Below are 23,806 nucleotides of genomic sequence, written 5' to 3' on the forward strand. Positions count from 1 at the left end.
CTGGGCTTGAGAGTCAATGGTCATGGGTTCAAATCCCTGCTCCACCACTTCTCAGCCGTGTGACTTTGGGCCAGTCACTTAACTTTTATGTGCCTCAGTTCCCTCACCTGAAAAATGGGGATCAAGACTGTTAGCGGCCGCCCCCCCCCCCAAACCCCGTGGGACAACCTGATTGCCTTGTATCTACCCAGCACTTAGAACAGTGCTGGGGACATCGTAAGTGCTTAACAAATACCAAAATGATTACCTTGTATGTAACCCAGCTCTTAGAACAGTGCTTGGCACCTAGTGAGCGCTTAACATCTACCAACATTAATATGATTGAATGAATGAATGAATGATTGAATGAATGAATGACTGATAGAATGAAAGGAGGGAACATTGGTATTGAATCCCCATTTCACAGATGAGGTAACTGAGGCCCAGATTAGTGAAGTGACTTGCCCTCCCCACAGCACTTGTGCATATTTGTCTATATTATTTATTTCTCTATTTTATTAATGAGGTGTAGGTACAGCTATGATTCTGTTTATCTTGATGGTATTGATGCCTGACTGCTGACAAGAAAATAATAATAATGACGGTATTTGTTAAGCGCTTACTATGTGCCGAGCCCTGTTCTAAGCGCTGGGGTGGATACAAGGTCATGAGGTGGTCCCACGGGGCGGGCTCCCAGTCTTCATCCCCATTCCACAGAGGAGGGAACTGAGGCCCAGAGAAGGCAGGCGACCTGCCCGAGGTCACAGAGCGGACAAGGAGCAGAGGCGGGAGTCGAACCCAGGTCCTTGGACACCCAGGACCCCACGCTCCCCACCGAGTGACGCTGTTCCTGATGGGGGCTGGCCGCCCCGGGGGACCCAAGAGGCCGGAGGGGGCCGCTTCTCAACTGCCCGGGGATCGCCCAATGGACGGCTCGGTGGAAAAGGCCCGGGCTGGGGAGTCAGAGGTTGTGGGTTCTAATCCTGGCTCCGCCACTTGTCAGCTGTGTGACTTTGGGCAAGTCACTTCACTTCTCTGTGCCTCAGTTCCCTTATGTGGATAATGGGGATGAAGACTGTGAGCCTCACGTGGGACAACCTGGTGACCCTGTATCTCCCCCAGCGCTTAGAACAGTGCCCTGCACCCAGTAAGCGCTTAACAAAGCCCAACATTCTTCTTCTTCTCTGTGCCTCAGTTCCCTCACCTGTAAAACGGGGATGAAGGCTGTGAGCCCCACGTGGGACGACCTCATTCCCCTGTATCCGCCCCAGCGCTGAGAACGGTGCTCTGCACCCAGGAAGCGCTTAACACCTCCCACCATTCTTCTTCTTCCCTGTGCCTCAGTTCCCTCATCTGTAAAATGGGGATGAAGACTCTATTTATTGCCATCGTTCTTGTCTTTCCGTCTCCCCCCGATTAGACCGTAAGCCCGTCATAGGGCAGGGACTGTCTCTATCTGTTGCCGACTTGTTCATTCCAAGCGCTTAGTCCAGTGCTCTGCACACAGTAAGCGCTCATTAAATGCTATTGAAGCGTGGCTCAGTGGAGAGAGCACGGGCTTTGGAGTCAGAGGTCATGAGTTCGAATCCCAGCTCTGCCACTTGTCAGCTGTGTGACTGTGGGCAAGTCACTTCACTGGGCCTCAGTTCCCTCATCTGTAAAATGGGGATTAAGACTGTGAGCCTCGCGTGGGACAACCTGATGACCCTGAATCTCCCCCAGCGCTTAGAACAGGGCTTTGCACATAGTAAGCGCTTAACAAATACCAACATTATTATTATTATGAATGAATGAATGAATGAATGAATGAGCCTCACGGGGGACGACCTGTTGCCCCCGTGTCTCCCCCAGCGCTTAGAACAGTGCTCAGCACACACTAAGCGCTTAACAAATACCACCCTTGAATGCCATTTATTAAAGGGGGAAGGAGGGGAGGGGGGAGAGGAGGCGGAGGACCGGCTGGGCCTCTCAGCCCCACTTCCGGGGAGGCGCCCACGTCACTTCCGGCGTGGCGCCTGCAAGAGAGGCCGTGGGGGGCCGTGCTCGCTCCCGCGTCCCGGCCCCGCCCCACGTCGTCGCCCTGAGCGTGCCCAGCGTGCGCGGCCCCGCGGGCGTGAGGGCGAAGGGGCAGGGAGCCAACCGGGGAGGCCCGGCCCTCCCTCCCTCCCGCCCCCCGCTCGCCCCCCGCCGAGGGCGGGGCCCGCGCCCACCACAGGGAACCGTCCGCACCGGGACCCGACCCAGGAGGAAGACGACGACGACGCCGACGACGAGGAGGAGGCAGAGGAGGAGGAAGGGGCAGCGGCAGCCCGGAGCGTCTCCGCCCCGACCCATCGCGTCAGGAAGGCCGCCATCCCCCCCTCCCCCCTCCGTCCGTGTCCGGACGCCTCAGCCGCTAGGCCCGGGCCGCCGGCGGGGGAAGGGCGGGGGAGGTCAGGCCCGGGCCACGGACTGAGGAGAAGGGCGAAGAAGGAACGACGACGACGACGACGACGACGAGGAGGAGGAGGAGGCGCTGCTTCCGCGTCGGCCCGCCCGGATCCGGACAGGCCGCGGGCGGCGGGAGAAGAGAGGCCGCCGTGCGCCGCCCCGGCCCGGCTCCATCGTCGCCTGGAGGAGGAGGAGGAGGAGGAGAGGAGGAGGAGGAGGAGGACTGAAGAGGAGGAGAGAGCGCGGGCCCCGGCCGGTCCCGGGCGGAGGACATGGCCCCGCTGTGAGGCGGGCGCCGGCGACCGCCCCGATGCCGAGCAGCTCGGACAGCGCGCTGGGGGGGGGCGGGGGCGGGGGCGGGGGCGGGGGCCTGAGCTGGGCCGAGAAGAAGCTGGAGGAGCGCCGCAAGCGGAGGCGCTTCCTCTCCCCGCAGCAGCCGCCGCTCCTGCTGCCGCTCCTGCAGCCGCAGCTCCTGCCGCCCCCGGGGGTGGGCGGGGGGGTGGCGGGGCCTCCGCCCGGAGGCGGCGGCGGAGGAGGAGCGGGAGCGGGAGCGGGTTGAGGAGGGGGGGGTGGGCCTCCGCCGCCGCCGCCGCCGCTGCTGTTCCTCACGGCCCCCGGCGCGGCCGCCGCCGCCGCCGCAGCCGCCGCCGCCGCCGCCGCCTCCTCCTCCTGCTTCAGCCCCGGGCCCCCGCTGGAGGTGAAGCGGCTGGCCAGGGGGAAGAGGCGCGCGGGGGGCCGGCAGAAGCGGCGCCGCGGGGCCCGCGCCGGGCAGGAGGCCGACAAGCGCCGGGCCTTTTCGCTGCCGCCGCCGCCGCCCCCCCCGCCGCCGCCGCCGCCCCCCCCGCCCCCGCCCCCGCCCCCGCCGCCGCCGCCGCCGCCCAAGCAGCAGCAGCAGCGGCGGCAGGCCGGAGGCGGGGGCGGCGGGGGCGGCGGCGCGGGCGGAGGGGGCGGCGGCCCCGGGAGCAGCGGCGGCGGGCTCAGCCCTCCCGGCGGCTACGAGGACGCCGCCGCCGCCGCCGCTGCCGCTTCCCCGTCCGGGGCCGGGTCGGGGCCCGGCAGCCCCGCCTCGTCGTCGGGCGGCCAGCGACGCGGGGACGGGGCGGAGCGGCGGCCCCGCCGGGACCATCGCAGCGCCGGCGGCCGCGGCAAGGACCGCCACCGCGAGCACCGCCGCAGGGACGGCCAGCGCGGGGGCTCGGACTCGTCCAAGGCCCGCGGCCGACACCCGGCCGCCGACGGCGACGAGCGCAGCGAGCCCGCCCGCTCCTCCTCCTCCTCCTCGGCCGCCCGCAGGAAGAGCGCCTCGGCCGGGAGCGGCGGCCGCAAGGAGCGGGACTCCAAGCCCCGCCGCAGCCGGACTAAGTCGTCGGCCAAGGAGCCGCCGGCCGCCTACAAGGAGCCGCCCAAGGCCTACCGCGATGACAAGCCCGAGCCCAAGGCCTACCGCCGCCGCCAGCCGCCGCCGCCGCCCGCCACCTCGTCGTCGTCGTCGTCGTCGTCGTCCCAGCCGGCGCGGAGGTCCCTCAGCCCGGCCGGGGCCCGCGACGACGGCCACGGCCACGGCCACAGCCCCCACCGCGCCGCGCAGGGCCCGCGGGGCCGCAAGTCCCCCGGCTCCCCGCCCGCCTCGGGCTCGGGCTCGGGCTCCGGGCCCGGCGGCAGCCCCCCGTACTCGCGGAGGCCGCAGCCCCGCTCCCCCAGCCCCTACGGCCGCCGCCGCTCGCCCAGCTACAGCCGCCACAGCTCCTACGAGCGCGGAGGGGGCGGCGACGCCTCCCCCGGACCCTACGGCGGCGGCAGCTGGCGACGCTCCCGCAGCCCCTACAGCCCCGGGCCCAGGTCAGTAAGGGCGGGGAGCGGCCGGGGGGACCCCCGCACCCGGCACCGCCGCCCGGCTGGCCCACCCTCGAGGTCCGGCCGGGAGGCGGGGAGGGAGGCGGGGAGGGAAGGAGGGGAGACCACCCGCTCCGAGCCCCGTCTTCCGAACCGGGGCCGCCCCCCGCCCCCCCCCCCCGAGGGCAAGGGGCCGTGCTCGCACCCGGGTCACCCGCCCCAGAGGCGGGGCGAGCCCCTCCGGGCCCGCCGCCGGACGGGGGGGGCCGAGGCCACGGAGGGCGACCCCGGAGGTCCGCGTCGCCCCGGCCCACCCGCCTTGGGTCTTGACCCCTGAAGAGCCGGGGCGCCCGCCCGGACCCGCGGCTGAGGAAAGGGCCCCTGGAGAAACCCGGCCCTTCCGTCCCCACCACCCTCCGAGCGGGAGCGTTCGCGGGGGCGGATCGGGGCCCCGAGGTTCGTCCTTGTCCCCCAAAGTCGTCATCCCCATCTAGGGCGGGCCGGTGGCTCTCTTGGAGTTCGGTTCCTTTTCTCTGAACTTCGCCCACACCGCTGCCCCGCCCCCGCCAACCCCCGTCGGCTCAAAATCCTCACCTCTGACGGGTTGGCGGCTCTCGGCGGGCTAACCGAACCGGGCCCGGCCGGATCCGGTGAGTGCCGCGGCTTTTCGTTTTTCAGCGGAGAAGATCTAGCCAAAGCGGAGAAGCTTCCCGTTAGCTCTCCTTCCGCTTCTCTTCGAGTCCCCCACCTGTCGCTCGCGTCGGGTGTCCTTTCCGACCCGCCGAGAAAGCGGCTGAAGTTAGCGTCTGTCGGAATCGGTTCTCCCGTGATGCGTGTTTTCGCTCGACTTCCGGGGATTTGGGGATCGTCTTGGAGCAGCGCGCGCGTGCGGCCGCCCGTCGGGCTCGTTCTCGGGTTTGGGTAGCCAGGGCGTACTCCGGTGGAAGGCTACACGGAGTTCTACGAGTCCCTAGCTCTTCCCCAGCGCAGGCTGCAGGCCGCAGGCCGCAGGCCGGGCACCGAGTGAACTAGGCGGGAGGGTCCCGTGGAACTAGGACACCTGATCCCGGCTAGGTGGTCGACTCCTTGAGGGCGGCCGAGGCGGCTTCAGTTACGGCTCGGAGGACGTACCGTAAAGCGACGGTGTTTACTGAGCGCTTAGCGTGGGCACGGCACTCTTCTGAGTGCTGGGGCGTACAACCCAACGCCAGTTGCCGACCCTTTCCCTGCCCGTCATGGGGGGCGGGGTGGAGTCTAGAGCCTGCTCGCGTGTGCCCCCATGTCCTGGCGTGAACTGGTGTGAGCTCCTTGGGGTTAGGAAATCTGACTACCGACTCGCCGGCGTTGTGCTCGCCCTAGCGCTTCGCACCCAGAAAGTGCTCAGCAAGTAGCACTGAGGATGAAGAGCGCTGAGGGGGCCGGGCTACTGAAGCGCGTCTGCCCTGGCGAGGCCCGAGTGGCCTCTGCGGCCTTGTCGAGGAGGGAGATGGGCGCTGAAGAAAGCGCAGCGTGCGCGCGGGCAGCGTTGGGCAAGGCAGGCGCAGGTCTTCAAGGGTTCTCCTTCGCGTGAGCTTCTGAAAGGAGACCACGTTCATTGAGCAACAGCTAAACTTTTTTTTTTTTCTTTTAAATGGTATCTGTTAAGCCTCTACTACGGGCCAGGCACCGTTGGGAGCTCTGGCGTCGATACCGAGGTAATCAGGTTGTCTCACGTGGGTCTCGCAATCTGAATCCCCATTTTACAGGTGAGGGAATTGAGGCCCAGAGGAGTGAAGCAACTTGCCCAAGGTCACCCAGCAGACGAGTGGCGGAGCTGGGATTAGAACCCACATCCTCTTGACTCCCAAGCCCGGGCTCTTGCCACCAAGCCACGCTGCTTCTCTTGGGGGTAGGCTCGGATCCCGCCCCGGCACGTGGCGAGTGCAGCACGGGAAGGGGAGGGGGCCTAGTGGGACAGATCCAGGTTCTGGAAGTCAGAAGGACCTGGGTCCCCATCCCGGCTCCGCCATCCTTGGGCCGTGTCCTTGGGCCATGCGTGCCCTTGGGCCGGTGTCTTGATTTCTCTAGGCCTCAGTGCCCTCGTCTGTAACGTGGCGATTCAGATCGGGAGCCCCGTGTGGGACCCGGTCTGTGCCCAACCCGATTAACTTTTATCTGGCTCAGCACTTGGGACGGTGGCTGGGACATAGCGCTCAACAGGTACTGTTTTGTGTTTTGTTTTGTTTTTTTTAAAAAAAGAAAAACGCCCCAGCCTCCTTCCCACAGCCCCAGCCCGTTGTGGCAGAACGAGGTCCCCAGGTTAGTGTGAGCAGGTGGGATGGAGGAGGAAGCGAGCGGTCCTGGGCGCCATTCAAGGGGTGAAGGGTGAAGCCGGCCCCGGACTGTAGAGTAGGTTAGTTTTCCTAGGTTCTTGCAACTGGGGCTTCCAGTAGAGTATCAATAGTGTAAAGATGGGAAGCATTCCGCTAGCGGCGAACCCGATTGAGCAATTGGCATCCACTTCGTCCATGGTATTCACTGTGTGCTTACTGCGTACGGATCCCTATTCTGTGCCCTTGAATTCATTCATTCATTCATTCATTCAACCGTATTTATTGAGCGCTTACTGGGTGCAGAGCACTCTCCTGAGTGCTTGGGAAGTACAATTCGTCAACAGGTGGAGACAATCCCTACCCAACAACGGGCTCCCCGCCTAGAACAGCAGAGTCGGTCGACTCGTTCCCTGCCCACAGCCGGTTTCCGGTCTAGAGGGACCGTCTCTCCCTCCGTCGGTGATATTTACCGAGTGCAGATGGGGTGCGGAGCACTGTGCTGAGCGCTTGGGAGAGGACACGTAACCGAATTGGCAGGCGCATTCCCTGCCCAAAACGAGCTTGTAGTCCAGAGGCCGAAAAGCGGTATTGTTGCTCCACCAAGCCCAACCCATTCATTCCCATTAGAGAGCGCCGCTTCTCGTAATGCCGCGTTCTCGGGGAACACCGCCCTGCGTTGCAGGGGAAACTCCCGGCACTGACCCCTTTAGGGCTGTACCATAGCCTAGCAGCTTCGTCGGATGTTGAGGGGCCACCAGTCGTGCGTTCTAAAGGTCGGGGCTGTGACATGGGTTTGTGTCCTAGGCTGACCCCGGTTACCCTCTCCTCCCCATCCACTAGACTCTAGGTTCCTTGAGGGCAGAGATCCTGTCGACCAACTCCGTTGTACCCTTCCCCTCCCAGGCACTTAATGCCCCGCTCTGGGCGTACCACGCAGCGCTCAACAAATGCCACTGATTGATTGATCTCCGAGTGGGCAGGTGGTTCCCACCCTCGCTCCTTTGGCTTCACCTTTCCCCACCCTTCCCCAGATCTAAATGCCCTGGGGAATCTCCTCCCCCTTCTCCTCCCTTCCCCTGTTCCCCTGGGTTCCCCTGTTGCGGAAAGAACTCCTCCCCTGGGGAGCTAGGGGAACCTCCTTCTCTGCCTTTAAGATGCCAGGTCAGTAGAGGACCTGAGTTCTAATGCCGGCTTCGCCCCTCCTCTGCAGCCTTGGGCGAGTCACTTCACCTCTGACCGCGTCTGTCCCACAGGGATTGAATCCTACTTCCTCCTGCTCAGACTGTGAGCCCCACGTGGGACGGGGCCCGGCACTGAGGGCCTGGCACCTAGAAGGTGCTGAACGAGAGCTATGATCGAGGCCCCGACCCCTGCATCCTCAGAGAACCGCCGGTTCTAGGGTCAGGGGGCAACAGGGGTAACGGAAGCGGGGTTGGGGCCGGGGGTGATGGTGCCCCGTCTGGCTCTGCCAGTTTCCTTAGGATAAGGCAGCGGCGTGGCCTAGCGGCTAGAGCCCGGCCCCGGGAGCCAGACGGACCTGGCTTCTAAATCCGGCTCCACCGCCTGTCTGCTCTGTGACCTGGGGCTTGGCCTCACTTGGTTTCTCTGGGCCTCAGTTTTCTTCGTCTGTAAAATGGGGGCAGAGACTGAGACCCCCGTGCGGGACAGAGACGGGGTCCAACTTGACCTCGTATCTACTTCAGGACTTAGAACAGTGCCCGTCGCATAGTTAGTAAGTGCTTAACAGATAACGTTTAAAGAAAAAAAAAGGGGGTCTTAGAGTTATCTTCCTGGGTTTGGACCCGGAGAAGGCCAGAGCCTTGTTTGGGTATGAATAATGACTTGTTAGGCCCGATGGCAATCTGCTCCGATGGTTTCTTCGCAAAACTGCCCCCGAGACCTGAAGTTGGGTAAAAAGTAGGTTGAAGCGCGTAGGACCATGCGTCGTATGTTCGTGATGGAAGGTGTATCTGGGGGCTCGTAGGGTCTCTGTAAGTCTTTGTTTGGGAACCTCGCGAGGCACGTGTGTCCGGAACATAACCGCTCTGTGTTTAGCCTGCTCGCCAGTGTTGCGTAAGCATACAGATCGTGCCATTCTGGGTCAGACCAATTATTCATTCATTCATTCATTCAGTAGTATTTATTGAGCACTTACTATGTGCAGAGCACTGTACTAAGCGCTTGGGATGAACAAGTCGGCAACAGATAGACATCCAGCCCAGTGTTCTGTTTCTGACAGTAGCCCCAAAGGGTGGATGGGGGGGAACAGGATGACTAAAGGGCAATCCATACCCTGATTTCCTTAAAGCCGCCATTTTGTTGAAGGTTTTTTTGTTTTTTTGGGGTGTTTTTGGTCTCGTCTATCATGAGCAAGGGTCTCAAACAACAACAACAACAGCAACAACAAAAAAACATTGGCCACACGGGTGAACCGTGGTGTGTCCACACTTGGACTGATGCGAGCAGCTCTACTTGCCGTGTCTTAGGGAGAATGTAAAAGAGCTAGAGAAGCTATAAAGAAAGGCAAGCAAAATGGTCAAGGGGTGGGGGCTGGGGGCTGGGGGGAAGGGTGGGGAGTGAGGGTGGTGCAGCCGCTTCATTTGGGAAGAGATGCAACAGATTAGTAGTCTTCAGTCTGGCGAAGCCAGACCTAAAGCCACGGAGGGCAGAAGGCGAGATGGTTCCCTGAATCCCGCATTGCCGGGGTGGGGGTACGGGGAGGAAGGACACCCATGAAGCTGGAGGGTTGCCGGCTCCAAACAAAGAAAAAGAGAAATGTTTTCACTTGGTGGTCTTTTAAACATGGGATTTGTTGTCCCAGAAAATTGTGGGAGCAGAATAGCAACATCATCATCCTCAGTGATATTGTAATGTAACGTAATAATAATGATAAGCTCTGTAGGGTGTTGAGTGCGTCCTGCACCCTGGGATAGGTGCCATCAGATTAGACCCAGTCCCTGTCCCCTGCAGGGCTCCCAGTCTAAGGGGAAAGGAGACCAGGTATTTCATCCCCATTTTACAGGTGGGGAAACCGGGGCCCCGAGAAGGCAAGCAATCTGCCCACAGGCGCACAATGGGCAGGTGGTGGAGCTGGGATTAGAACCCAGGCCTCTGCCTCCCGGTCCGGTGCTACTTTGCACTAGGCCCCGCTGCCGCTGAGGTTGTGTTCGAGGCGTTCTGGTGAAATTGAGTGATGGGTAGGACTGCAGTAGTTTGAGAGGGATTGTTAGGGGTGTTGGGAGGGAGGGGCACCTGGCATTCGGCTACTGGGCTATGAGAGAGAGACGTCAGGGCTGGTGAGGATGGGGATCAGGGCAATGTGGCCTTCTAAGCTTTGGTTGCCGCCATGGGGAAGGAGACGGGGGCGGACGAGTCATCCGCCCCCAGGGATGGCATCTTCCATTCCGGATAGGTTTGGAGAGATCATAAACCCAAGAGTGGATCCCTCTAACCTTCCGTGAGGGTGGCCGAATGGTCCCTGGTTATCGTCCTGATAAAATGGTTGCCCACTAAGGAGCTGTCTTGGAGGTCGGGCCTCTTGGGGAAATGTTAACGGCCGGGTTCTTTAGGGCCCCGCAGAGGTGCTAATTTGTAGTACTTTAAAGGACTCAAGCAGCTTTAAAATGGGATAAAACTTATTAAAGGGAACTATCGTAAATCTGTGGTTAAGTATTTTGGTCATTTGAGTGAAATCAGTTGAAACAATTTTTTTCCAGTGTCAGTGATTGGCTGCTAAAACGTTTGTTGCAGACAGTGTTCCCACCGAAAAGGAAACCTAGCTGATAGGATTTTATAAAGATGCTGAGAAACTCCTCACCACTGGCTTTAAAGCAGTCAGTCAGTTTGCCCCCTCCTATCTCACCTCACTACTGTCCTACTATAACCCAGCCCACATGCTTCGCTCCTCTAATGCCATCCTTCTCACTGTACCTCGATCTCATTTACCTTGTCGCCGACCTCTCACCCACGTCCTGCCTGTGGCCTGGAATGCCCTCCCTCCTCATAGGCGACAGACAATGAGTCTCCCCCCCCACCCACCCCAAGCCTTTCTGAAGGCACATCTCCAAGAGTTCCTTCCCTGACTTAAGCCCTCTTGTCCTTTTCTTCAACTCTTTCTGCATTGCCCTACCTCCCTTTATTCATTCCCCCTCTCAGCCCCGCAGCCCTCATGTACAGATCCGTAAATTTATTTATATTGTCTGTCCGCCCCCCTCCCCCATACGACAAGCTTGTCATGAGCAGGGGATGTGTCTGTTGTTATACTATAGTCTCCTCGGCGCTTAGTACAGTGCTCTGGACACAGTCAGCACTCAGTAAATACAACTGACTGACTTGACTGCCGAGACGTGGAACTGAGTGACGTGGTCCCTATTCCCGTGCGTATAGCAAAAAACCTTTGGCAACCTTTTTCTGCAGCCGTGACCTCGTTATCTAGAACTGTCCATCTCAGCCTGCGTTACTTAGCTCATCGTGGTAAGGAACGGGTCTGCCAACTCGGTTGTATCGTCCTCTCCCAGGCGCTTGGTACAGTGCTCTGCACACAGTCAGCGCTCAGTAAAAGACCACTGATGGGTTGATAATTGAAGAACGGTGCCACCCTCTAGTCTGTCATCGCGTGGTGGGCGGGCAGCGTGTCTCTTCTATTGTTGGTGTACTTTCCCAAGCACCTAGCGCGGTGCTCTGCATTCAGTTAAGCGCTCAATAAATTTGATTGACTGACCCAACTACTTGTAATGCAATGCTAAGGAAACTGAAAGGTAGCGAGGCAGTAGTTCTCAAAGGTAGCGAAAGAGTGTGAGACGGGCCTCCCTATCACCAGCACCACTAAATCAGTGGTGGTCTTTGAGTGCTTACTATGTGCAGAGCACTCTACCGAGCGCCCGGGAGAATACAACGCCAACAGAATTAGCAGATGCGTTCCTTGTCCTTAACGAGTTTCCAAGTCCAGAGGGCGGGGGGCTCATCCCGTAGGACTGAAAAGGACTGAATCCTGCAGAAGTGGCGAGAACGATTCAGGGATCTTGCCAACTCTCCGCTGCGGAGGCAGCTCGTCGTAAGGCAGCCAGCTTCACTGGGCAGCCCGGGGAAGGGAGAGGATTGAGCCGAGGATACCCAGGTGGACCTTTTCTGGAGGGAAGTGGGGCACAGATAAACTGGGAGGGAAAAGTTATAGGTCTGAAGCCACACTTGAGCCTATTTCCAAATTGTGGATTCCGCAGTGATCAACCGGGAGACAAGTGCCGGGAAGCGAGCAACCTCGAGAGAGGCAAGCCGGGCAAAGCTTGTTTTCCAGTTCGCAGAGAAATTTGGGAATAATAATAATCATTTTGGTATCTGTTAAGCACTTAGCATGTGCCAAGCATTGTTCTAAGCACTGGGTAGGTCCAAGGTAATCAGGTTGTCCCACGGGAGGTTCACAGTCTGAATCCCCAGTTTACAGATGAGGAAACTGAGGCCCAGAGAAGTTAAGTGACTTGACCAAAGTCACACAGCTGATAAGTGGCAGAGTGGGGATTCCAACCCATGACCTCTGACTCCCAAGCCCAGGCTCTTGCCACCGAGCCACGGTGGAGTGGATTCAGATAGCAGTCTGACCCAGTGGAAAGAGCCCGGACCTCGGAGACGACTTGGGTTCGAATCCCCGCTCTGCTGGTTGCCTGCTTTATCACCCTGGATGAGTCGCTTAATTTTTTTACCCCTCAGTTTCCTCCTCTGTAAAATGGGAATTAAATCGCCGAACTCCCTCGTCCTTAGACTGTGAGGCCAATGTGGGACAAGAGACTGTGCCTGACCTGATTATCTTGTATTGAGTCCCGACTCTGCCCCTTATCAGCTGCGTGACTGTGGGCAAGTCACTTAACTTCTCTGTGCCTCAGTCCCCTCATCTGTAAAATGGGGATTAAGACTGTGAGCCTCACCTGGGACAACCTGATGACCCTGTATCTCCCCCAGCGCTTAGAACAGTGCTCTGCACATAGTAAACGCTTAACAAATACCAACATTATTACCCCCGCGCTTAAAACAGTGCTTAACAAATACCATAATACTAATAGCAGCAGGTGTTGCAAGTAGCAAATGTCAGAGGACTGTGGTCACATGGCCACAGTGGAATGGAATGTCCTTTGCACATAGGTCTTTCCCACCAGACGGGACCCTAAGCTCCTTGTGGGCAGGGAACTTGTCTACCCACTCTGTTTTCGGGTGCCCTCCTAAGTGCTTAGACCTGTGCTCTGCCCTCTAAGTGCTGAACGGATAGCATTGGTTGATTCAGCACCCCTTCTGTAGGGAGACTCTCTCTAGTAATGTTTATCTTCAGATATGGAGGCAGGCAAACCGTACCACAAAAATGGCTTACCACCCATTAAAATTCCACAGCCATTCATTCCATCAGGGCTCAAAGAGTTATGCACATCTCTTTTTCTCAGTAAGGGAAAACTGAGATAGCAGGGGCAATTCTATGCCAAATGAGCAGGCATAGCAGCAGGAGGTAGAAAAGAATTGAAGTGAGACACAAAACAAACAGTTTGTGGCCATACACGCAAGCACACACATACATGCTGAGGCAGCCAGCGGTGGGTCTTTGGTGGTCCTAGCGAACTGTAAGTCAACTGGTGGTGCTCTGCGTCTGAGGGAACCTGCCCTAGCCTTCCTAGAACAACACAGGTAACCTGTTCAGAAGAAGAAAGGAACTTGAAAAAGATCATGCCATGAGCTCGCTGTGGACAGGGAGCTCGTCTGCTAACTCAGTTGTAGGGTACTCTCCCAAGCGTTTAGTATGGTCCTCTGCACCAAGTGCTCAACATATATCGCAGGTGATGAGATAGCAGCTTGGCATTTTAGTCACTGATGAGGTGAATCCACAAGTGTCCCATTGGGTGGCCACTGAATGCAGGCAGTCATTTGTACAGCTCCCAGAGGCTTGACTTCAAATATAAATTGCTTGTATTTCGTGTGCACTGATCACCATCATCCCCAGTGGTATTTGTTGAGTGCTGACTTGTGTGCGGAGCACTAGACTAAGCTTTAGGGAGAGTACAACATGACAGAGGTGGTAGGTAAGTTCCCAGCCTAACAGGAGCTGGGACAGACATCTGGGTTTTCCCAATCAGATGTATTTATTGAGTGCTTACCGTGCGCAGAGCACCATACTAAGCTTTTGGGCGAGTACAGTATGAGGACACATTCCCTGACCACAATGTGCTCACAGTCTAAAGGGGGACAGACATTCATATGAATAAATAAAATTGCAGATATGTACATATCTGTGCAATTGCTTTTGACTAGGATGTGTTAGGGGAAATGACCCTTTCCCTCTAATCTGTACACTACAGGACTTTTGAAACCCCCTTAGTGACCTCGTGCTGTGCACTGAAGCAGTCTGAGGCGGGTGGCGTTTACAGAACCCAGTTCAAGATCACTTCCTTCCTTTCACTGGTCCTATCACCCCCACAGAGCTGGAAAATCATTTGCAAGGGTTATCTCTCTGTGCAAACTCTGGCACATCTTACAGTGAGTGTGTGTTTTCCCGAAGAATTGTCCAGCAAATAAGTCATATCCAGATAAAAACTAAAATGAAAATAGTTAAAGATTTAGTAAAATCAGATCAAAAAGAGGAAGCGAAAGGAATTGAATGATGAATGTGACAGGTGAGTTGGTTTGGCTGAGGGCAGTGACAGAGAATTCTCTAGGGCACCAGAGAAGGCAAACGACCGGTATATTTCCAGTCCTATGCCTGGGACAAAAAATAAATTTCAAAAGGAAGGAGGAAGCAGTCACACGCACTTAGTTTGCAGTTAAAATTTTGACTTCCTGCCTAACACTTGGAGGAAAAGTACTTAAATCAATTTGGGCAATAAAATGAACTTCTCCAGAGGGGTCTGGGTCTTGCTTTCACTCTCCTACTATTCCTAATTATTGAAAGGTGACCTGTAGTCTGTCTCTCTCTTCACTCAACTATGCGTTTCTAAGTGCCCCCTTGGGGGAAAACCTTTGGAGTAGGACTAAAGCGGCAGCTGGGAGATATGTTTAAATTTCTTGACACTTTTTTTTGACTATTATCTTCAGCCTTCAAAAGATATTGAGGAAAATAATGATGTTAAATTCAATATTGGGTGAGGGATGAGGTGAATCTTGCATTGGGGTGGAATTTTGCTGGTGTATTCCACATAGAAATGTTGATGGAAAATTTCACTGACCGAAGAACAACCGAAACTTTATGAAAGGTCGCTGTGCGTCTCAGAGCCAATTATCTAAACGTATTTCTCGGTTCAAAAAGAATAGGACATGCCGCTCTTTGTAGACTCTTTAATGCGATATTTTAGCTGTAAATACTACTCCACGTGCCATTCGCGGCGCTCTTTATGTCAAGTTTAATTTAATGCCACTTCTTGGTGAATGTGGCAGAAATTCAGGAAACTTCAGAGAAAGTGTTTGGGGCTCTTTTATCCAGTACGTTGAGGGTAAAAATGCAAGATTTTTAGACTGTGTATTCACCAGGAAGGCATGTGACTTAAGTCAATCAGTGGTATTTATTGAGCGCTTACTATGTGCCGAGCACTGTACTAAGCCCTTGGGAGACTATAGTATGACAGCATACGTGTTCCTGGCCCACCACGAGCATAAAATCCACAGTCTAAACACTGAGCCCTTTGTTATAATTTATGTTAAGGCATAAGCTGTTAACTGACAGCCCGTGAGAAAACAACCGTGGCTATCTCCTCCTGTGGCCTAGAGCGCGGGACTAACTTAACTCTCTTTTAACTGTGGTTGTGCTGGACCCCATGCAGGTCCACGGGCCAGTGGGGTATTGTCTGAACCTGCCCTCGGAGGTGGGTGATGGAGAAATGCTTGCACTGGGGAGGGGGAGGGAGGCCTTTACCGGCTGAGGGGGCAAAACTAGCGAACCCAGGAGTGATAGTGAGAGGAGCTCAACTCCTTAAAACTCGTCACCTAGGGGAAAGAGCACGGGCCCAGGTGTCAGAGGACCTGGGTTCTAATCCCAGCTCTGCCATATGCCTGCTGCGTGAACGAGGGCAAGTCACTTGTCCGTGCATCTGTTTTCTCATCTGTAAAAGGTGGATTCAGTACCTGCTCTCTTGCGTACTCAGACCGTGAGCCCTGTGTGGGACAAGGGCTGTGTCCAATCTGATTATCTTGGATCTTCTCCAGCGCCTAGTGCGGTGGCATGTGGTAACCCCTTAATAAATACCACAGTTATTATTGAGGCAGGCACAGTTCATTCAGTTGTATTTATTGAGCACTTACTATGTGCAGAGCACTGTACTAAGCACTTGGGAGAGTACAGTACCACATTAAACAGATACAGTCCCTGCCCACAACGAACTGACAGTCTAGAGGAGAAGCAGATCTGATGGTCGTAATGATCTTGGAAGATATCTTTGCAGCATTTTAAGATTTAAGGTAGAGTTCTGGTAAACGGTCAGTCATATTTATTGAGTACCTCCTTGGTGCAGATCACCATACTGAGCGCTTGGGTGAGTGCAGTATGACAAAACAGCGTGGTTTAGTACACTGACAGTTTAGAGAAGTAGATGTGTTGGTCTTAGTGGTCTTGAAAGATATCTTTGCAGTGTTTTAAGATTCAAGACAGAGTTCTGATAAACAACCAATCATATTTATTGAGCACCTACCTGATGCAAAGCACTTTGCTCAGCGCTTGGGAGAATGCAGTATGACAGAACAGCGTGGTGTAGTGGAAAGAACATGGACTTGGGAGTCAGAGGACCTGGGATCCAATTCCAGCTCCCCCCATATGTCTGCTGTCTGATCTTGGGCAAATGATGTAACTTTTCTGTGGCTCAGTTCCCTCATCTATAAAACGGCGTTTAAGAGTGCGAGCCCCATGTGACACACAGACTGTGTCCAACCTCATTAGCTTGTATCAACACCAGTGCTTGGTGCAGTACCTGGCCCTTAGTAAGCACTTAAATGCCATGTAAAAAAAAAAAAGATGGTAGGCATAAAGAGTTTAAACTCAATAGGGGGAGATAGAAATTAACAAATTACAACTATAAGTACCGTGGGACTGAGGGGAGGTGAATAAAGGGTGCGACTAAATGCAAGGGCAGTACAGAAGGGCGAGAGAGTAGAGGAAATAGGGCCTAATCAGGGAAGGCATCTTGCAGGAGATGTAATTTTAGTAAGACTTTGGAGGTGGGGAGAGTAATTGTCAGTCGGATACAATGGGGGCGGGGGGAGGTCAAGCCAGAGGTGGGACGTAGGTGAGGAGTCGAAGATGAGGTAGATGAGATCGAGATACAGTGAGTAGGTTGACATTAGAGGAGCAGAGTCTGTGGGCTGGGTTGTAGTAATAATAATGTTGGTATTTGTTAAGCGCTTACTATTTGCGGAGCACTGCTCTAAGCACTGGGGTAGATACAGGGTAATCATGTTGTCCCATGTGAGGCTCACAGTTAATCCCCATTTTACAGATGAGGTAACTGAGGCACCGAGAAGTTAAGTGACTTGCCCATAGTCACCCAGCTGACAAGTGGCAGAGAGGTGAGGTAGGAGGAGGCAAGGTGATCGAGTGCTTTAAAACCAATAGTAAGCAGTTTCCCATGGATTTGGAAGTGGTCGGGCAACCACTAGATGTTCTTGAGGAGTGAGGAAACATGTACTGAAGCAGAGTGATGTATGGACTGGAGTGGGGAGAGACAGGAGGCAAGGGAGGTCACCGAGGAGGCTGATGCAGAAATCAAGGAGGGATAGGATAAGTGCTTGGATCAATATAGTAGCAGTTTGGGTGGAGAGGAAAGTGTGGATTTTAGCAATGCTGTGAAGGTTGAACAGGCAGGATTTGGTGGCAGACTGTATATGTGGGTTGATTAAGAGAGATGAGTTGAGCTTAACACCAAGGTTATGGGGCTTGGGAGACAGGAGGGATGGTGGAGCTGTCCACAGTGATGGGAAAGTCCTGGGGTGGACAGGATCTGTGTGGGAATGAAGAGTTCAGTTTTGGACATGTTTAGTTTGAGGTTTAGTTTCATTCAATACGATTGAATGAAAGGTGCCACTGGAACAGCCAAGTTGAGATATGCTGAAGGCAAGAGGAGATGAGAGGCTCTAGAGAAGGAGAGACATCAGGGCTAGTGAGGCAGATTTGGGAGTCATCCACACAGAGATGGTAGTTGAAGCGTGGGGAGTGAATGAGTTCTCTAAGGGAGTGGGTGCAGTTGAGTAGAAGGGGACCCAGAACTGAGCCTTGAGGGACCCTTACAGTTATGGGGTGGGAGGCAGAGGAGGAGCCTGTGAAAGAGACTGAGAATGAGCAGCCAGAGAGATTAGAGGAGAACCAGGAGACGGTCAGAGAAGCCGAAGTTGGATGATGATGATAATTATGCTATTTGTTAAGCGCTTAACTATGCGCCATGCACTGTTCTAAGCACTGGGGTAGCTACAAGGTCAGCAGGTTGTCCCCCATGGGGCTCACAGTCTTAATCCCCATTTTACAGATGAGGTAACTGAGGCCCAGAGAAGTTAAGTGGCTTGCCCAAGGTCCCACAGCAAAGTGGTGGAGCGGAATTAGAACCCATGACCTCTGACTCCCAAGCTGGTGCTCTTTCCACTAAGCCACACTGTTTCCAGGAGGGGGGCGGAGAGTGGCAGAGAGGTCAAAGAGGATTAGGTTGGCGTAGAAGGCGGTTGGATATAGCAAAAGCGAGTTCATTGGTGACCTTTGAGAAGGTGGTTTCTGTAGAGAGAAGGGGAGGGAAGCCAGCTTGGAGGTCAGGGCACCTGGGTTCTAACCTCAGTTCTGCCACTTGGCTGCTGTGTGACTTTGGGCAATTTATGTAACTTGTTCGTGCCTCAGCTACCTCATCTTCTAAATGGGGACTCAATTCCTGTTCTCCCTCCCCTTTGAGCTGTGCCCCATGTGGGGCAGGAACTGTGTCTGGTCTGCTTTTCTGGTATTTGTCCCAGGGGTTAGTACAGTACCTGGCACATAATAAGCACTTAGAGTACCACAGTTGTTGTCGTTTGTTCTTTTGCAACTTTGATGTAGCTGATAGGATAAAATAACAGTCACTGCCACTGGTTTAAGTAGTCGTGTCAGTGATGGGCCTAACAATGGTTTGGGAATTGGAAACAAAAATGAGTCTGGATAGTATTTTGAACCGTCTACCCTCACTCCATTCCCATTGAATCAGAGGTTGCTGTAATGGAATCTTCCCATAGCATGAGGTTCTTCAAAAGTACCTCTCTTGTGTTAAAGAACTACTCCCCAGCCTAGAGAGGAAGCGTTTTTACCTGAAGTAGACTTTGCACTTGCTGCTCAAAGTGAGAACTGATCTATCTACCCCAGCGCTTAGAACAGTGCTCTGCACATAGTAAGCGCTTAACAAATACCATAATTATCTATTACAGCAAAGCAAATTTTTGTTTTTTTTTAATCCTTTATATATTTTGTATAAATTGGGGGTCGTCTAATTTGGTTGAGGAAATGAAATAGCCACAGAAGTCAGAATAAAAGATCTCTTTTAAAGACACTTGTTAAAGGCAGAGTTTTCCCCTGACCTTTGAAAATTTAGATTTCTCACATATGCGCGAGAAAGGAATTAACCACCATCTGTATCCTCTCTACCTAGGTGAACAAAACTGATATTTTGTCTTAGCACCTTGGTCTAGTATGGCTAATTCTTCGGATGCGAATAGCTGGAGTCCCATCCTCTGCTTTGTTTTGCTTTTGAATCAGAGGATTGTGGGGCCATTAGCTTGTAAAGTTCTCAGTTCTTCCCTCTGCTAGGGAATTGCTTCCTTTCTGGACCTAATCCAGTCTGTTTTTAGGTTTGACAGCCATTTTCCTTGGATGATGATTCCAGAATCATACTATCAAAGAATTCTTCTAAATTTAGTTTTTTCTCAGCTTCCCTTCACTATTTTCTCTAACTGTACCCTCTCTCATTTTAGTAAATGTTCTCCTCTCTTAATGCTTTTCAGCTCTGTCCTGAAGATCTTGTATCTTTCCCTAGCTCTTAGGACTGTGCTTAACGCATAGGAAGCGCTTATAAATGCCATATTTTTAATCAGGTATTTAAATAAAGAGATTGCACCCATCTATAGAGCTGCTTTGCCAAGTAATTGTATATAAATTCATTCAATCATATTTATTGAGCACTTACTATGTGCAGAGCACTGTATTGAGCGCATGGAATGTACAATTCGGCAACAGATAGAGGCAATCCCTGCTCAGCATGCAGTTATAAAGTTTTTTTTATAGTATTTGTTATGCGCTTACTGTGTATCAAGCGCTGTTCTAAAGTGTTGGGGTAGATAGAAGTTGATCCTATTGGACACGGTCCCTGTCACATATGGAATTCACAGTCTAAGTAGGAGGAAATAGGACACTCCCCATTTTGCAGTTAAGGAAACTGAGGCACAGAGAAGTTAAGTGACTTACCCAAAGTCACACAGCAAACAGTTGACAGAGCCAGAATTAGAACCCAGGTGCTCTCACTCCCAGAGGACTGCCCCTGCTGCAAAGAGGCTCTGCCACTCATCTGCTGTATGACCTTTGCCCAAGTCATTTCATTTCTCTGGGCCTCAATCACCTCATCTATAAGATGGGGATCGAAAGTGTGAGCCCCACGTGGGACAGGGACCGTGTCCGACACGATTTGCTTATATCTATTGTAGTGCTTAGTTCACTGCTTGGCGCATAGTAAGCGCTTACCGGATACCACAGTTATCACGTATGAATGCATAAGCCAAAGCGGCCCCAGGTGCCACAACCAGCAATCCTGTCAGAGGCAGTCTTTGTATGTCCTCACGTGGACGAGACCGTGGTTCCCCCACATTTTAGCCAAATACATGGACCCCAGGAGAGACTGTCTCAATCGGGGATCAGGGTGTACCCTTTGTAAATGGACAGATTAAAAATGGAGATATTAAATAGAGAAATATTGAGAAGCAACCGTTATACACTTTTTTTATGGTATTTAAGCGCTTACTGTGTATCAAGCCCTGTTCTAAGTGTTGGGGTAAATACCAGTTTATCATACTGGGCACGGTCCCTGTCACATATGGAGCACACAGTCCACGTGATAGTGAATAGAGCGCAGTTTTGGGAATCAGAAGGTCCTGGGTTCTCCTCCCCGCTCTGCCACTTGTTGGCTGGAGGACCTTGGGCAAGTCACTTCACCTTTCTAGACTTTAGTTAGCTCATCTAGAAAATGGGGGATGAAGACTGTGAGCCCCATGTGGGACATGGACTGTGTCCAACCTGATTAGCTTGCATCTACCCCAGTGCTTAGGACAGTGCCTGGCCCATAAGCGCTTAACAAATGCCACAGAAAATCTATCTTTCCAATTAGTCTCTAAAATCTTGATAGCAAGTTTCGGTCCCCACAAAGTGGGCCAGATGGGTTTAGGTCCTAGCCTAAGCTTGGGTTTGCCACCACTTTTTCCTCCCCAAATGGGTAGCCACTGGTTCAGCTAGAGAGATGGGCTCAGACCCAGCTTCTAGTCCCCGCCCTGCCCCTCTCCTGCCCTCGGCCGGTAAAGCAGGAAACTCCCCAATCAGGGAAGAGGGCCCGTTCCTCGTGTCCTTCCTGCCCCTCTGTTTTCCAGTCAGGCAGTCACTGGTATTTATGGAGTGCTTACTGTGTGCGTATGTGCAGAGCACTGTACTAAGCTCTTGGGAGAGTACACTATAACTGAGTTGGTCGATGGTCCACATCTCCTAGGGCCACACTTCCTCCAAGAGGCCCTTCCCAATTCAGCCCTCCTTTTTTTCCCTAGCTCCCTCTCCCTTGTTGTTTGTGTGCTTGGATCTGTGACCTTTGGGCTTTTGATATCCTCCCCTCCCTTAACCCCATAGCACTTAGGTACATTATCTTAAAGTATATATAATAAATTATTTCTCTTAATGTCCATTTCCCCCTCTAGACTGTGAGCTCCTTGTGGGTGGGAAATGTGTATACCAACTCTGTTGTATTGTACTTTCTCAAGCGCTTAGCACAGTGCTCTGCTCACAGTAAGCGCTCAAACAGTGCCATGGATTGATTGATTCATCATCCCTGGTTACTCCTCCCCGTCTCTGACTGAACACCAATTCCTCATTAGCCTTCTAGGCTGCATTGTCCCGAAGCAATGTAGGTCACTTTTTTAAAAAATAGTATTTGTTAAGCGCTTACTCTGTGCCAGGCACTGTACTAAGCGCTGGGGTGGATACAAGCAAATCGGGTTGGACACAGCCGCTGTCCCACATGGGGCTCACAGTCTCAATCCCCATTTGACAGATGAGGGAACTGAGGCCCAGAGAAGTGAAGTAACTTGCCTAAGATCACATAGCAGACAAGTGGCAGAACTGGGATTAGAACTCATGACCTTCTGTCTCCCAGGCCTGTGCTATCTGCACTAAGCCATACTGCTTCCCTAGATACTTGAGTATCTTTATCCTGCTTTTCCCCCTAGAGCCCGACTAAGAGGGGGAGGCCTGGCCCTTCCTCTTCACCTCCCCACCCCCCAACCCCTACTCCCCTTCCCTCAGGATGGTTGAGGCCAGGGACCCAGTTTCCTCTCCAAGTCCAGCTTGTCATTGGCCAGTGGGCCTTCTGCCTCTTGGGAGTTTGTCTTCCCCGGCTCCCCTGCGAGTCCCAGTGCTTTGCCCTGCGAGTCCCGGTGCTCTGCTCTAGGTCCCTTAACACTGGGCTCTTCCATCACCTGCTCCGGCCTCTGCTGGATTGACCCCGACATCCAGTTCCCCTGCTTGCTCTGGTGTCCCTTGCTTGGCTTAGAAACGTTGCTGTCTTTCGTCTCTTATCGTTGGTCTTGTTCCCCGTGGTTCTTCCTCCCAGTGGACGCTGCCCTTGCGTGGTCAGACACCGAATGGTAAAGCTCCCTAGAGCAGGGTCCTTGGACATTGCCTTGACTTATGAAGCTGATTTTTCTGAACCACCGAATGAACGTAAAATTCGGAGTCAGATTCTGGCTTCAAATTTTTCTTCATTTTTGACAAGCCTTAGAGCATCCACATGAAAAAGAGGCAAAGTCATTTGAAGAACGGGGCTCAGTTTGCAGCAGAACTTTGAAAGGGCGTCGATGAGGGGGGACATGGTTTCTGGGGGGGCAGCCCCTCCTGCTCGCCTTCTAGTCGGGGCTCGGGGAAGCAGGGAGGGCAGGGCAGAGGGTACCCAGCCCTTTCCTCTGATCTCTGCTGCCATCAGCCGCTGGCAGCTTTTGGCCACCAGGCCTGACTTAAGCAAGGCCAGCTGAGCTGACCGGCAGCCACGTGGCAGCTCACAAATGGCCCTATGGGATGCACACAGCCGCCGCAACGTAGGACCCAAAGCCGAGCACCCTCCTGGTCCCTCGAGCCTCCTCCTGCTGGGATGGCTCAGACCACAGTTCTCTCCAACTGCAAAGCATTATTAAAATCACAGCTCCTCCTGGAAGCCTTTCCCACCTAACCTGCCATTTCCCCCACCCGAACCGCCCTCCCCACTGTATTGCCTATGCACTTGGCCATGCACCCCTTAAAAACCTGGGCACTCGCCCCAGCCCCACAGCACCTCTGTCCTTAGCCTTATGCTCTTCCACTTGCCCTGGCTAGCATTTATTGTAGGGACTGATTCCTTCACTTGACTCTTAGATCTCTGAGTGCAGGGATCACATCAGTCAACTCATACTGTGTTCTCCCAAGTGCTTAGTACAGTGCTTTACATACAGTAAATACCACTGATTGGTCCCCATCCGCTCCCCCCAACTGAAACACACTTCCAATGCCGGCAGCAGGCAAAAAATGAAACCAGCTTGTTTCCACTTCTGTTTCTTCTATCAATCAGTGTACTAAATGCTTGGGAGAATCCAGTATAACAGATCATATCCTCACCTGGCTCCAGGAGGTAAGACAGGCTAGTGACAGCTGTCCATTCTGCCCTTAAATATTGGTGATATTTGAATGATTACTAACTACTAATCAATCAGTCCTATTTATTGAGGGTTTACTGTGTGCTGAGCACTGTACTAAGTACTTGGGAGAGGACAGTATAACAGAGTTGGTAGACACATTCCCTGCCCACAAGGAGCTTATTCACTATGGTAGACAGAAGATATGCAGGTTGGACGCAATCTCTGTCCCACATGGGGCTCACACTTGCTCCCCATGTTACAGATGAGGTAATTGTGGCCCAGAGAAGTTAAGTGACTTTCTCAAGATCACACAGCGGACCAGTGTCAGAATCAGAATTAGAACCCAGGTCCTCTGACTAAAGCTTAACTGGCTCCCTTAG

The 23,806-nt window shown here is 53.9% G+C and overlaps 1 protein-coding gene across 1 annotated transcript in view; it reads left to right on the forward strand.

Moving 5' to 3' along the window:
- The first annotated feature begins 2,719 nt into the window (after positions 1-2,719).
- The window catches only part of CDK13 (cyclin dependent kinase 13), an 87,191-nt gene continuing 66,104 nt past the window's right edge, over positions 2,720-23,806 (forward strand). The window contains exons 1-2 of the mRNA XM_039911966.1: positions 2,720-2,900; positions 3,354-4,248. Coding sequence (XP_039767900.1) covers positions 2,720-2,900; positions 3,354-4,248 — 1,076 coding nt within the window. The remainder of the gene's footprint in view (positions 2,901-3,353; positions 4,249-23,806) is intronic.

This window comes from Ornithorhynchus anatinus, chromosome 4 (genome assembly GCF_004115215.2).
Source record: "Ornithorhynchus anatinus isolate Pmale09 chromosome 4, mOrnAna1.pri.v4, whole genome shotgun sequence".
Taxonomy (NCBI): Eukaryota; Metazoa; Chordata; class Mammalia; order Monotremata; family Ornithorhynchidae; genus Ornithorhynchus; species Ornithorhynchus anatinus.